At 37.3% G+C, this 15,936-nt stretch overlaps 1 protein-coding gene across 1 annotated transcript in view; it reads right to left on the bottom strand.

Annotated features, from left to right (window-relative positions):
• CTPS2 (CTP synthase 2) overlaps positions 1-15,801 on the bottom strand; it is a 59,512-nt gene extending 43,711 nt beyond the window's left edge. Inside the window, exons 1-12 of the mRNA XM_083854411.1 lie at positions 15,675-15,801; positions 14,089-14,294; positions 11,733-11,903; positions 11,346-11,446; positions 9,465-9,581; positions 8,696-8,779; positions 6,067-6,147; positions 4,530-4,681; positions 4,154-4,286; positions 2,016-2,104; positions 1,173-1,267; positions 290-352 (exon numbers count right to left, since the gene is read on the bottom strand). Of these exons, the coding sequence (XP_083710537.1) occupies positions 290-352; positions 1,173-1,267; positions 2,016-2,104; positions 4,154-4,286; positions 4,530-4,681; positions 6,067-6,147; positions 8,696-8,779; positions 9,465-9,581; positions 11,346-11,446; positions 11,733-11,903; positions 14,089-14,272 (1,270 nt within the window). The 5' untranslated portion in view covers positions 14,273-14,294; positions 15,675-15,801. The remainder of the gene's footprint in view (positions 1-289; positions 353-1,172; positions 1,268-2,015; positions 2,105-4,153; positions 4,287-4,529; positions 4,682-6,066; positions 6,148-8,695; positions 8,780-9,464; positions 9,582-11,345; positions 11,447-11,732; positions 11,904-14,088; positions 14,295-15,674) is intronic.
• Between the last annotated feature and the right edge of the window lie 135 nt (positions 15,802-15,936).

Here is a 15,936-nt window from a genome sequence, read left to right as displayed (position 1 = left end):
ACTTCAGGAAGAGACTACAGAGATGAACTCTGAGCATGCTTTCTTCTACACTCTTTAGACCAAAAAGCAGGTTTCAAACAATCTCTGTAACAGAGAGATCTTACTCCCTTGCAAAGAGAGGTGGCACAGGATACTTAGCTGAAAATGATCTTGCTGAAAGATCATTGCTGCTTGCTTGTCTCTAACAATCACAGGATCTGTAAACAGTTCTAATAACAGACATACATTTCACATAAAGAATAAAAATGCCTCTAAACAAATTATATTCACACCAGCATACTGAGCTCACCTTCCCAATTCAAACAGTTTCTTGCGAATTCCACAACTGCTAACTGCATTCCCAGGCAAACTCCTAGAAGAGAAAACAAAAACTCCAGAATTTCCAGGACAAATAGGACTAAGTACTTGCTGTTCTGTCTTAAACTTGACTGCTTTGAAATCTTGGTATTCACTGCATATACACAGACTTACAAAAAGCAAAACCAAAAGTGTCTGCTCATTGTCAAACTCACACTTCAAACTTGGCAGACTATAAATACATGTGACACAATTATGTGCTTTAAGCCCTTTCAAAGATGTTTGATTCCTCTCATCTATGTTACCAATAATTACTGCAAAGACAAACAGAAGCTGAAAGCCTGGGTATATCCAGATTCAAATTTTGCTTTGGCAACTACTCAGACACTTAAAAGAAAAGTAAGAAATGCAGAGTAGGAAGCCTGAGAGGCACTTACACAAACAGCACTTAGCTTATAGGCCAGATGACATCACTGGACTTTACTGTAATAACATATACCAGTAAATTAAAAAAAAAAAAAAAAAAAATTCAGTATAGCAAAAGTGGTCCAAAGACACCTATGTTTTCTGCAAGAAATTTTCTGCAAGAATTATATTGATGTAATTACAATGAGAAGCAAAGACTCTCCATTTTTGTACATGCAACTTAAACCTTTGCAGAAGGGACTGTCTTTTTTTCCTTCTTCATACAGCATATGTGGTACAGGACTATCCTCCTGCGGATTCTTCACATATCAGATAGTCACAACATCACACATACTTCCCTAAGACAGGATCCTTCCCTAATGTGGGGTTTGGGTTTTTGGTTTTTTCAATCAAATCAATTATCTTGCTATACCTCTAAACACAATAATTTCTCACTCTAATGATCTTACCAAGAAAAGGTTTTTTCTTTTTTCTTGCCCAGGAGATAGCTTGGAGTTTGCCTTCTGTTCCCCTAATTCCAAAACCTCCTGGGACCAGAATGCCACTGTAATGACAATCATATAAAAAAGAATTAACATCAAGCCAGCAGAGAACACAACTTGAAGACTCTTGAGGTTATAACTAAGCAAGCACAATTCATGAACAGCATGTTTTATATGATCATTCAGAATACAAAGAAACTGTAAATTTGGAGATTTGTTTCATCTACCCACCCCAATTCTCATCTGACCAATATCACACTTCACAGTGAAATTCCCACTGCTTAAATATTGTTCAAATAAACTAGCTATATATTCACTACTTAAAATCCTAAGACCCCAAGTTTAGATCTTCTAATACCAAAAACCCTAAATGCATCTAGACAAGAAAAAACATCCCTTTAAAAATACAAATGGAAATCCTAGCAATTATTCTTAACAGAGATATTTACAGTGTGCATTTACAAGCATCTTTCACTGTGCTGCATGTTGACAACATAAAACCTTTGACAACTCATCTGCACTGTAAAGAAAGTCCAGATATCCAAAAAAGCAAAACAGCAACAAAAAGAAAAGAAAAAAAAAAAAACCAAAACCCTGCAATTTGTCCAAAGAGATTAAGCAGACTTTGAGGATATACACTGATACTTCAACTTGCTGAAGCTTTTACTACCAACATGCAATTTATCCTTTCACATAACTAACAGAAGTCTGAATGCAGTGAGGAATTATTTGATTAATTGAAGCATTTTTCATCACATGAATAAATATGATGGTCTGCATTTGGGATACAGAATGCCCAATGTCACTTACTCTGCTTTGCATAGTTTGTGCCATGCCTGGTGGTATTTCACTGAGTTCTCTGCTTCTGTGGAACGTTCAAGTTCTGTTGAATCGATGTACTAATAAAGAAAAATATGCAATGAAATGGTCTCCCACAGAAAAGAGTAGCAGACAGTATATAATCAAGCCTTAAGAGAAATTAAGAGTTTCAAGTGAATTCGCCAATAAACTTGTAACAACTTCACTGAAGACCCAGTATTTGCTTTTAAGACCGAGTGTTTGCTCTAATTGCAGCAATCTGTGCCCTTTTCTTCACACAGAGCTCAGGAGCTGTGTCTGCCTACAGCCCTGTTTGGCACCCTCCAGGTAAGCAGACTAACTAGAATACTTTGTAACTCTGAACCCAGCTTACCTTCCTACGGCAACCAGGGTCAACCAAGGAGTGGTGCTGTCCTTATTCCTGTCATCCCAATAGGGTACTGCCAGGATGTTTACTTTCCTAACTTTTTGGGTGCCACGGCTTGTCCAATTTTATTTTAAGACTGGAAAAATCTGCACTGTTTGTGAGAAAGGTGTTCCTGGGGACTCTTGGGTAGAAAAGAAGAAAAACTCATTATCTATGCCCTACTGGAAATACTGTATTAGAATCTCTAGTGTCATTAAAAAGCACAGCTCCTGATGCACCACTAGAGTGAAGTGAGGAGACAATGTACTGCACTGAGGACACAAAAGATCAGAGTTTGATTCTGGGTTTTGTCAGTCTTTTTCTCAGATTAACATAATTAACCACAGTCTGATACAGAGTTCATCCTCCATAAAAATGAGATCATCTAAAATTGCAGAACTCACCTTCGTACAGAGAAAGGCAACTGACAAGGAGATTGCTGAGTGTTTCCCAGATAAGACTGCTTTCTAGCAAATATTTTCTACTTGTCCCACATTCCAGAAGGCATCAAAAATACAACAGAAAAACAACTACTTTTGAATATTGCTATTCTATACTAGAAGAATATTACACAATCAACTAAAAAGACACTATGATACTGCAAGGTTGGAAAGAGAATCTAATGACAGTTGGAGTTAATTATATTTTCCTTGCCAAGTACATTGAGAAGGAACATTATCAGTAAAAGAAGTACCAGCATTTCATCATCCAGATTAAGCAGTTCCTTCAGAGCATGGGATTCTACTGAGAGCCTTTGAGCATAAACACTAAAAGGAGGTTTGGACAGGGGGAGCTGTGTCTGTTAACATTTCAACACTGCACTGGAGCTCAGCAACCATTGGTTTTCATGCCTGTTAATGCAGAAGCCCCACCAAAATTAAGATCAGCTGCACATGAAGCTTGCTGTGCATTTGCAGACAGGGCACCTTTCACCTTTTTTGCTACAAGCAAAGCTATTTTTCATTTTGTAAAAATTTCCCACTCTGCAGCTGTCAGTACAGAACACCACAGTGACACAATCCCATAGGTCAGAAAGGACATGGGGAAGTCTCCAGCCTCACTCCCTGGCCAAAGCAAGTCAAATTAGCGCAGGCTGCTTAGGATCATTTCCAGTCAGGATCTAAAAATCTCCAGGGATTGGTTCTGGTTGTTCCCACTTTCTTGTTTCTTCATGTACATAGAAACATCTTTTTAGAGTATTAGCTAATAATATTCCCAGAAAACAAAAAAAAGTTGACCACCTGCCATTTCCCCAAATCCTATTTTTTGCCGTTTCTTTTTTCTTTCTTAAGACTGGTACATTTGCCCTTTTCTAGTCATACAATAATTAGGTTGGAAAGGATGTTTGAAATCATTGAATCCAACTGTTAACCCAGGACTGCCAAGTTCACCATAAAACTATGTGTCATGAAAACAAGTGAAATCTAACTATGATAGTAGATATAAATTTGCAGATAAAGTCTGCTTTTTCATCAGATGCAGTTTTGGGTAACTCCAGTGTTCCTTTCAGGTAAGTCTAGTTCCAAATAAAATCATTAAATCTGTAAACATTTCTTTAAAAAAATTAGATGCTTGGCCAATCTGTATTTATCTGCATGATTCATTTTCTAATTTTCACGTGAATTAAAACTGCCTCACATGATGGGAACTAGTAGATTACCACAGAATGATACAATAGTAGAATCAAAGTATTCCTGAGAGCAAAAGCCAGAAATATCCTCACCATTAAATCCAGTTTGTAGTTAATTGCCAGTGCAGAGTGTTCCAGAGCTTTGAAAACAGATGCATAGCAGTCACTTAGTTTTGTGTATTTGCCGACGAGGGCTATGGAACACACCTTCAGCAACCTCTCGTATCTGACAAAAACAAGTTCTTCAGTTACTACACCAAATTTCACAAAAAAACCCCCATTTTAATAGTGTCTGTTTTTCTTTAACTCCACAAAATATCTCCTAAAATTTCCAAACTGGTTTAAACCCAGACCACTCATAGGTGTCAATCGGCACTACATCCAGTCAGTCCAGTTTGGTGACTTCATGGCAGCTAAAACCTAACTTGAATTACAGCACTTCTAGAAAAAGCAGCAGGATATAGAATACCTGCAAGCCATTTTCTTCCACTTCATTAGAAGATCACTTGGTTGGTCATCAATAGGTAAATTTAGCCTCTGTTTAAAATACTTAATGATGCCTTGCTCCTCCAATAGGATTGGTACTCGATAAGTAGAAGAAACATCATGAATAAATATTACCTAAAAAAAAAAAGGCAGAACATAAAAAACTTAGGTAAATTTTCCATAGGAAACATTCATTCTGCTTTTGGATACTACATGCATTTTTTAATCTACAAACATTCTGGGTTTTAAATACCTTCCTTTTGAATGAGCAGGACAGCATAGCTAATATTTAAGGTTTCATTAAATCTACAAGAAAAAAGTTACTAAAAAAAGTAAAAAATGTATTTTACTTCTCCTTCACACAATCATACAGCCTTGTCAAGCCTATCAATGCATCAGTTTTAATGCAAACATCCAGCCTCAAAAGCACTCATGCTTGCTAGCACTTCTTTCCTGCCCTCTCATAAACTTGAAGAGTATTAACCATGAAAGCAAGAAAACAAATTAAACATAATAAAACAGATCAAATTTGGTTCAACAAAGTCTCCTAGAAGTATCTTGTTAATGAACTAGGCTACGTAATTATTGTGTACAGTCCATTTAAGGACATTTTGTTTAGAACACATTTATAAACTGCATCCAAGCTGCCAGCAATCAAGCTGATTGTGCTTGGTTTACCTGAGATCACAGAGCTCAGAATCCTGAGTACAAGTGTTCTCTTCCCTGAAGACATGAACAGTAAGGGATACTCTCTTTGTTACCCTTGAGCTGCTTCTGTTCATCACAACCTTTGTACATGTGCATGCTGCCCCATGCCTCTCTATGTGCCCATTCAATCTGAAATGCCACATAACCACTTGCATCTCTTGTACCTTCAGCATTATCCATTACATTGAAGAGTAAAATGCTCTCACTTGCAAAAATATTAGAGAGCAGATGATTTATCAAAATTAATACTTGAATAGCAATTAATTGCAAACTATTAAGGGAAAAACCACACATTTATATTCTAGAAGAATATATAACTACACAGTAGATGCATGCTTAAGGGTATAAATAGCCTTTACATCTTATCACAGTAAGAGTGTTCATGTGGCTGTCACTATCTGTGGACATAAGCAAGTCACCTAGCTTTAACCACACTTTGTTCATCCATTATTATAATCACCTGAGATGACTTATGGGTAATAAACACATAATAATAAATAAAGAGTAAAACCAGCCATAGTTGCGAAAACTGTACAGTTTCATGCTATGTATAACAGCTAACCATACACGGAAAATCCATTTTTATTGGTTTTACATAACATGTAAAATATGTACATAGCATTTAAATTATTAATGACTGACATAAAACTTAACATATATATTCCTGGGAATTTTGAAAATGCTATCGCATCCATAACAGCAAGATAAAAATTATAAAAACAATTACATATGAATGAGGCAGTCAGAAGCTGAAAACAGAAATGCACAGAAATATTTGAATACTTTCCCACATGTAATATTGAAGTACAGACCTGCTCAGGCTCCACATGACAAAACATGGAAATCTTCTCCTTCACAGCCATCTCTATAGGTTTTGCACTTCTGCAGACAATCTGTCACAACAGAAGGAAAAACTTCAAATATTTACTAAGCTAAACAACAGAAGAGCCTCAATATTTCACAGAGAAATTCATCTCCTTTGGAAACAGAGCACAAACAAATGTACCTTTTTTTACTCTTTCCTCTCTTCTGGAGTTCTACTATATATCATAGCTCACAAATATCTACTAGCAAGGCAGAAGTAAACCAGTCACCTGCCCATTCTGACCAATTTTCATTCATCTTTCACTGGCATTCTCTGTAATATTGCTGCCTCATATTCTTCTTTCTTGCAGCTACTGTTGTAACACTCTTTGCCTCAAGTCTAGCAGCTCTATGACTATGAATATGATGAATCAAAAAGAATATTGTAATCTTATCAGTAAGATCAGATTTAAATTGAGAGAAATAATACTTAGCTTACATGCGTGAGTATTTCAGTATTTCAGCATCTTTTTAATTTAGACATCATGACAAAAAGGAGGCCAAAGAAGAGAAAACTAATTCATAATTATATGGAGTTTTTACTGGTGCTAGTATTTTGCTGATACATTTAAACCCCAGTAATTTCAGAAAATATTAATAATTTTTAATCACCAAAGAAAATAATGACATGCTTTGGTGTTTGTTGGAAGGGGTCTTTTTTTGCATTATGTAACTCCAGGCAACCAGATCAAAATGTCAAACTGCTCTAGGAAAATGCCTACTGATTACTCAGTCTACTCCCTTAAGTTACTTTGAAACCTAAAAGTATAACAAAAAGTAGGATGATCCTGTTAGGAGATTAGTTCATTTCTTTCCCCAACTTTCTAGCAAATGCAACTACTTAATTTATCAAGCCCTTTTGCTCAGAAACTTGTAGCTGCCCTTTGATCACCTTGCTAATGCAGCTTAGCTACACTGATACTGATAGAGTCTAATTAACTTACCCTGCCCCTAGAAGTAATTCTAGAAACAGAAAAAAAAAATGCCAAGTATAAGGGAAAATTAGCGTGCTTTTCAATCAGAATGTAATTAGGAAACATTTTGTACATTCTATTCACTTAAGCACAATATGTAAAATATGGTACAGTTTGAAGCTGAAGGTGGAACTCATAAACCTTGACAGTATGAGCACATGAATAAACACACTTTGAAATCTATTGTCCATTTTGTGGAGACGAATCTAAAGTTAATGCAGACACAGAAATCAAAAACATCAGAATCAGCACGAAAATAACAAAAGTACAATAAAAACAGCAGAGATGCACCACAAAGGAACACAACACACACAAGATGAGGAACAACTGAATCCAACAGGGCAGCTGTACACTCAAAGTGCTGCATCAGAGTGCAGGATCTCTGCAGCCACAGCCTGTTCATTTGGCACTCAGAATCCCCTGGGGAGAACAGAGGCTGGGGCACACAGAGCTGAGCAGCCACCCCAGGGATGCTCAGGAGCAGGGAGGGAAGGAGGCAGCAGGGATTCAGCTCGGGCAGACTGGCAGCGCAGCTCATGGAGGAAGCTTTCCTGGCTGCTGCTGTAGGAGCTGCCCCATGCGCTGCCCTGGCCAAGACAGCAACCATTTAAATATTGTCCTGAAGCAGCACTCAAGGAACTTTCTAAGGGCACCAAGAGGCTGCACCCCCAGTGAGATCTGTCCCTGCTTCAGGTGTCAACAGCAGCAGCCAAAAACCAAAAATGGTACTGTGCTCCTGGCAGTCCCAGACCTGCCCTAGGCAAGAACCCAAGATGCAAGACAGTGATGATGTTTGTCTGCTCTCCTTTTATTACAAACACCCACTTAACAGGCTTTTAAGCGAAAATTATGTTTTGGAGGGGAGGGAGAAGTCAGGCCCTGGCAACTACCTTAAAGGCCTTCAAAAAGCACAGCCAACTTTCTCTATGTTATTACAACTTCAAGAGGAATTTTGAAGATTAGGCCCCGAAATTTGGAGCACAGTACAATACATTAACAAAAGTCTTTCCTTCCACAAGCTGGTTACAATTACCATGTCACAGCCGTCTGACACCAAACACATCTTTCACATATCCTATTTCCAAATTCATTGGTTTTGTAGTTAAAAACACACTCATTCATTAATTTAAAATGAAAGAGCTAAAAAAAAAAAAGCAGAAAGAAGCACAACACAAAATTTAGTTGTGTGACTATCTTCTTAAGAATCATTTTTATTTTTTGAGGATATACACATTGCTTCTTCTTAATAATGCATAAAAAATTCTGAATGTTACAAGACAGAAACATTTGAGGTCTTCCTACAAAGTGAATTGAGATTTCAATTATTTTTAGCAGTGAATAATTATTTTTGTAAAAAGATGCCTTTAGAAGAACATAGCTACAGTCCCAAGACATTGCAAGAAGCTAGCTGAATTAAGTTAGCTTAGAGTGATTTTGAGTAATTTGATTTCCTGTGGCTTTAATGGAGCTATGCAGCACATATTTTGCATTTCTTCTAAAATTCTCATCTCTCCTGAGAGACTACAGCTTATTCTTTGAACATGGGTTATGCAAGGATATTTCTAGATGACCTATAAATAAAAATCTGTATTTATTTACTCACCAAATCTGGAGACAAGCCTAGACCCCTCAGTGCTCGAACACTGTTCTGTGTTGGTTTTGTCTTCTGTTCACCAGTAGCATTAGGCTGGAAAGGCACATTTTGAAAGCTCAAGTAGCAACAAAGATCTACTAACAAAGTAGTTAAAGATTAAAAGAGAAGATTTATTGCAAGTAATAATATTTGCAGGAAATAAGCATATCCAAAGAGAGCCATAATATGCCAGAAACAGAAATGGAACCACTGTTATTACTTGTATATGAAATACTGTGAAGAAACCATAGCAGTCCAATTCAAGGTCAAGTTTATTTAGTTGTTTTTGTTTTCAGAGAAAATTTCCATATAAGTGGCTCAGGCAGAAGAAGAAGAAGATTCCAAATGTTGGACTTGGCTAAAAAATGGAGAATGTCCAGCACAAAGCCTTCAGTGCCTCTTCTTAGAATATTCAGATGTAGTAAATAATTCTGTTCTCAATACATAGAATTAATCCTACCAATTGCTGTTCAATTCTCTAATCCAGAGGTGTAGTTGGTAATTGTCTTTTTGTCTGTAGAAGGTGAAACCTATCATCATCACAAACCTTTGATTACCAAAATATCCCCAGTGAGTAGTAAAGAAAAATTTGGAGCTCAATGGAAAAAATACTTTTAGTCCTATACAAGGAGTTATAGTATTCTTGACCTGATTCCAGAATGAAAGGGTTAATAAGACAAGTAAACAAATATAAAGCCAATACAGAGTAAAATTTATTTTATTAATTCTAATAACTTACCTGTGGTACTAGGCTAACATGGATATTACAAAAGTTCTCTCTTTTTGCTTTGAACTGAAACTGCCTAAATGCTTCAACAAATGGCATTCCTTCAATATCTCCAATGGTTCCACCCAGCTGAAAAGGAAATGGATATGTCAGAGTTGCAGAAAGCAAAAACAAAAGAAAAAAAGTCTCTTATATATTTCAAGATATTTTCTGAAACTTTTATCTCAAAAAAAAACCCTGAGAATTGAAATTTGCAAAGATACTCTAACAAAGTGCTTTCATCTACTTTGCACAGTTTGTTTCTTGTGGAAAACATTAAACAATTTTCCAGCTTTGTTATGTTCATTTTCCACCAAATACACAAGCTTCCCACGGGAAGACGTGTGGTGCTGCTGAATAATACATGCTTCACACTGCCATCAAAGTGGTGAACCAGTAATCAATAATTAATCTGATGTGAAGATTTTCATATAGAAAAGCTTTATTTCCTGTCAGATTAACAAATATTTGTGATTAACTAGAAACAGACATTTCTCAGTTTTATCACAGCTTCCCAACATCAGTAATTGTTTATTTCCAAACCAAAATGCAAGACTAAGTCCAGGCTGAAATTTATTTACGAAGACAGAAATCAGATGCCTTTCAAAGGCAGGGAGAGTTATAGCAGACTAAGCCCTGAATAAGCAGCTTTGAACAAAAGTCTGATGAAATAGTTGTATTTCAGAATGATCTTTTTGTGCCACCAAGTGGTTCTTGACAGAATTACATATTTCTGTTCATCCAGTACCAGAAAAACTGACAACTACATTTGTACATCACGCACGTTTAGTCTAACTCCTCCAGGATTTTATGACAGAAAAATGTTACAATTATTTTTAGAGTACTGAAGAAAAATAATTTTATTAGGCTGGAGGTATAAGTGTGTAGCAACAAAACAAAACAAGCAAAACAAAGAAACCCACACAAACAAAAAAATACCCCAATCTGTAGTTAAAGGTTATGACCATCACTCATTAATGTTTTTGTGCAACTTTTGTATTTACTTTTTCATATTTATTTGACTCTCACTGTGAACATCATAAAAAATCTACAGCTATACTGGTAAGTATTTCAATCAAGGCAGATTCCTCTGCATAAGAAGCACTGAGTAATTCTGCTGCTGGGTCACAAAGTGGTTGATTGCAGTGGTCACTTCTGGCATTAAATCTGTTGAATCTTCTGTCAAATTCTCAAGTATAATATTTTTTTTCATTATTTTCTGCTGTAATAGTACTACTGGCAATTAATGGCTTTCATCCAGTTATCTCAATGCCCTAAGGGTGGGTAAAACCTCATTGTTTCCACTGTGCAGAACATCATCAGATTAAGTAATTAACAAAGGTGCCTTCAAAGATCTTAACATCAGAAAGTGGGAAACTAACTTATACATTGTTTACATATATTCCTCTATCCATGACCACAAGCACTAAGATGAACATCTGATGTTCTACAGAAAGCTAGAATGTTAAAGGTTCTCCTACTGAGCATAGGAGATTTCATGTATTACACAAGTTTTCTCAATGCTATTAACAGTATAAAGCTTCAGTCAAACATCCGGATCTTAGAATAGACAGCTCACATTACAGTAACTGCTTTAATTCTCTAAGTTAATAAACTCTCAAGAAGCTCAATTTCAGCCACATTGTAGAGTGGATTTAGTCAAGTAAATGGAAGCTGTAGAGACAAGACCATGCCTATCCCTTTCAGAACAAACCAAATAATATGGAATGTGTCCTTGAATTTCTGCTCTCCATAAAACTTCAGTCTGACTTTTTTACAGCAAGGAGCAAACAGAAAGCAAATGAGCTCATTGTGTTCACTGTAGATATACAACCTAAAATCTTCCACACTTACCTCAATTACACAGATTTGTGGCTCTTTTTTGTCATCATCCACTGGAACTTTTGCCTGATTCATTACCCATTCCTGAACTGCATCAGTAATGTGTGGAACAACTACAAAACAAAACCAAAGAAGGCAAGCACAGCTTACTTTAGGCCCATATAGTAATTTTTGCATGCAAAAGGGGTAAAGTGAACAGAAAGCTGAGAAAAAACTACTAGGTCCTTTCTCTAGTTCTCCTTTCCTTGGGCCCAGAAGCCAAACATTACAGGAATATGCCCATATCTTTCGGAAGGGAGAAAGGAGTAAGGTGGTGGAGCAAGAATCAGCCTGTTCTAGCTGATCCCTTCTTTTGTGAAGACTGAATGGACTAGTATCCCACAAAATGAAAAATATTACCTTGAACAGTTTTTCCCAGATAATCACCATGTCTTTCTTTATTAATGACATGTTGATATATCTTTCCAGTGGTGATATTGTTATCTTTATAGAGATTGATGTCCAAAAATCTCTCATAATTTCCCAAATCTAAGTCAACTTCTCCACCATCATTCAATACAAAGACTTCACCTGAAAAAAGAAAGTGAAAACAGACAGAAAAACAATAAAATAATCAGAAATTATTAAACACACAACAGGAATACCACAGACATCTTAAAACAGAAGAAAAAAAAAATTATAATGTATATGACAACATATCAATAAAGCCCATACTGCAACTCAATCTGCCTTGTCGTTCCGTATGACTTAATATCCAAGTCATTAATTTTAATGTCCACTCCTTAGACACATATAGTTTTGCAAATAAAATGTAAGTTATATTGCCAAAATATTTAAGCCAGATAAATATTTAACCAGCATTTCAACAGCAGAACAATCCTCCATTGGAAGAAAGCAATCTCTAGTAATCATAAATCAGCAACAAATAAAATATTCATTTACTTGCACGAGAGAAAAACTATGCTTTCATAAGCATGAATTATTATACATGTTCAAAGTGTTTCACGATAAATTCTTGTTGTTTCGATCTATTTTAATGACTGAGGCTTGGATCAGTAGTAAAGTGATGATGAACAAAAATGCTTCTTCAAACGTGATCACTGTTTCTGAATCAGTTGTTTCATCCAGTACATTTGGTTCACCATGTCCACCACAAGGATTATTTTTGACCCTGAAAAATCCATTTCAAATACCCTTCAGGTTCACACTTCTCTTAGCCGTCTAAAGAGTCTCTAAATTCTTAATCCAGTCAACTCCTGACAGAACTCAAGTGGCTAGATCTTGAGGTAAGGCTGGAAAGCTCTTTAGAAAAACTGTAAATATTTTGCCATGACCCAATAAATCAACGGCAAAACAAGGTACGTGACTAATGCATAAAAAAAAACAAACAAAACAAAACAAAATACAACACTCCACTTCAATGAACTGCCTAACAAATCACTCCAATGTGTACAACAGAGTGGAAGAATTATGCCTGATTCTGTGAGGCACTCAATACATCCTCTATACTAAGTCATCACTTCTACAAAGAAGCAGAGTGGAATCAACATTTCTCTTAAGCAGGACTTGGAAGAGAAGAATAAAAAAAATACTATTAAAAAGCCTCTACAGTTTACTTGAAATCACTAAATTAATCATATCAATCATATTTCTGTCAAAATGTTAACGAAGGAGGCTCACCATTCGAGCTCACGTAACTTCATCTACTACACAGCAAGCCAGTGTTTCTTCACAAGCAGTAAGAAAATTTTCAGTGAAAAAAAGAATTATATGCCATAATGTTCCCCCTCCCCTGTGCCTGGTCCAGGGAAGGAATATATCCTGACAATCTCAAGTCATCACAGGAGTCCTATGACCCACTCAGCTGCTTAAGCAGCAGCACATGTGCTCCTTAAAGTGCAGCAAATTTTGCTTTTTAAGAGAGGTCTGATGTGCTCTGCTCTTCCTCTACTTGAAAAGCAAAGTAGTGTTTTTTCAGTTAAGGAAATATACATATTTATCTTCAGTTAGAAAAATTTTGGTGTGGACTAAAAGTAAGCAAATAAAACCCAAAACATAAAAAAATTAGAAATGTCTACTGGCTGAAGGCACTTTGAAAACCATTGTTTTTAATAAATGTACAAGTAACAAGTAGCAAGCTACACAGCTGAAGGAACATGCAGCATTATGAATAAAATGTCTTGTAACTCATCAGCAACAGTCAATACAACCAATGTGGGCTAGAGAACCAACCAACCAAATTATGCATCTAATTTAAAATCATATCATTATCAGGTTCTCTAAGCTTCACAAAGGTTTTTGACCAGATTTTTTAACTAAAATGAGAACTCAAGCTAACTCTCATGAAGGCATTTACATTAGAAGGCACTGATACCCAGAGAACAGCTTCCTCAAATAACTGTTAGGGATTTAAGTTTCAAGTAAGTTTCATAGCACTATTAAAAAGGGGGTTTTAATCAAGCTGAACTGAAGATAGCATTAACTGAACAAGGCTTACAGCTAGGATTTTCCCAGTATAGTGCTATTTTAGAAAAAGGAAGCATCTGCTCATAACATTATCTTCAAAAAACCAGGCTTCTGTTTCTTAACTTAGAGCAGACAGCGTCCTTGAGAAGACAAAGTAAGCAATAAACTTTCAAAATAATGATAAAACAAGTTGTAAACATCATATTATTACTTTTTAAAAAATAAAACCAGCACACATTATCGTAAACACAAATGTATACGTGAAAGGGAACAGCACTAATCTTCATACCATGTTCATATGGTGAAAAGGTTCCAGCATCTATGTTTATGTAAGGATCAATTTTGATTGCAGTGACACGTAGCCCACATGATTTCAGAATGGTGCCAATGCTGCTTGCAATGATCCCTTTGCCAATGCCCGAGATGACACCACCAGTTACCAGGATGTACTTCATTGGAAAATCAGCACACATGCACAGACCTTGAGCAGGAAATCTAAAAAAAAACAAAGATGTACATCTGTTGAACATCACTGTCTGGGAAGACCACAGACTCAATCTGCAAAGAACTGACCTTCAGCAACATACAATAAAAATTACCAATTTGGAATCTGGGGGCAGGATTTATCTCTCCCAGGTTTATACATCAATACATAAGATAAATACTTGTCTTGTCCCTAAACAGGTTCTGATGAGGCTGATCAACACACAGAGCCGAGGTATAAATTTACAGTTCTACACAGAAAGGGATGCTGGGTGGCAAATCCACAAAAGGACTACAAAAACTTTTTACTATCTATACATTTTAGCAAACAAAGGCACCAGTGCTCATCAGCTACAAGCTGCATTTTTCCACCCATCTGAGACAGGATGACTTGGATCTCACCTGTAAATGGAATCACATTCCATTCAGGTGGTTGTGGAGGTTAACCACTGAACAATTTCCGAAGAGCAACAGCACGGCTCCCCATAGAGCAAGAACTCCAGAGTCAATAAAATCTTTCCTGATTTAAACACCCAATTCACCCAAAACAATAAGCAACAGCACATGATCTAATGACCCTCAGTATAAATCAAAGCACTGTGATTCTTCAGCTGCTGGTATAAAGCAGCAGATAGTCAATAAGCATTTTAATTCTTCTTTTTATTATATTAAAGTAACCTAAATAAGGCCTGGCTCTTCAGGAGACTGAGTTCAGGAATGTAACAATGCTTGTTATCAATGCTCTTACATTTCTGGTAATAGGAATTAAAATATTTGCTTGTCAATATGATCAAAAGGAGAACCATAACCATTAAACATATTTAACTCAAGAGAAAAGGGAATGTAAAGGATTAACTTTTCCCTGTCATTTGATTTTAATATGTAAATTTTTTGATAGCAAAGATTTTAAGACTTGGATCCTACAACCTCTGTTTCAGACTATTCCTTCAAAGCTCAGCCGACTTAGCTGTAAGCATTAACATCATAAACAAGCCATTTTCAAAGCTCTTTTCAGGAAAATAGGGGGAATAATTTCAACAACAGTATAAATCTTGAGTGCACGCCACTTTGGAAATCTTAAATCTTGTTTACAGAAGCCAAAATGAGAAGTTTGCTGTGATTTTAGCAAAAACAGCGATATCCCAGCAGCTCCGGGAAACGCGGTTACTTGAAATAGGAACAGAGAACTGCAGGTGGCCTGGGAAGTCACATGGAAAAGATGGAAATAGGGTTAGGGGAGGGAGAGCTGAAAGCGAACACTGGAAGAAATCATTTTGCTGGGAAGTGTCACACGAAATACTGTGCCCGGCCCTATCTACAGGAGCTGCCGCCTCCAGCAGCGATTTGCGGGCGCCGCGCCCCGAACGCGGGAGAGGCCTCTGAGCTACGCACGTGTCAAAGGCGGCTGCTCCACCGGGGCCCGGCAGCGCAGAGAGGAGAGCCCGCCCGGGCGGGACAGGGGGGCACGGCCCCTGCAGGTACCGCGCCTCTGAGCGCAGCGGGGACGGACACACCGGGGACCGCCCCGCTGGGGAGACACACCCGGCGCTGGGGAGACACACCCGGCGCTGGGGAGACACACCCGCCCGGCGCTGGGAACACCCCCGCCTGGCGCGGCAGGTGCGCTGTGGCCCCGCCCCGGGGGCTCCGGCGG

Source organism: Zosterops lateralis (genome assembly GCF_965231275.1).
Source record: "Zosterops lateralis genome assembly, chromosome: 2".
Taxonomy (NCBI): Eukaryota; Metazoa; Chordata; class Aves; order Passeriformes; family Zosteropidae; genus Zosterops; species Zosterops lateralis.
The sequence above is the reverse complement of the archived record's forward strand: the minus strand, read 5'-3'. Positions and strand labels throughout refer to the sequence as shown.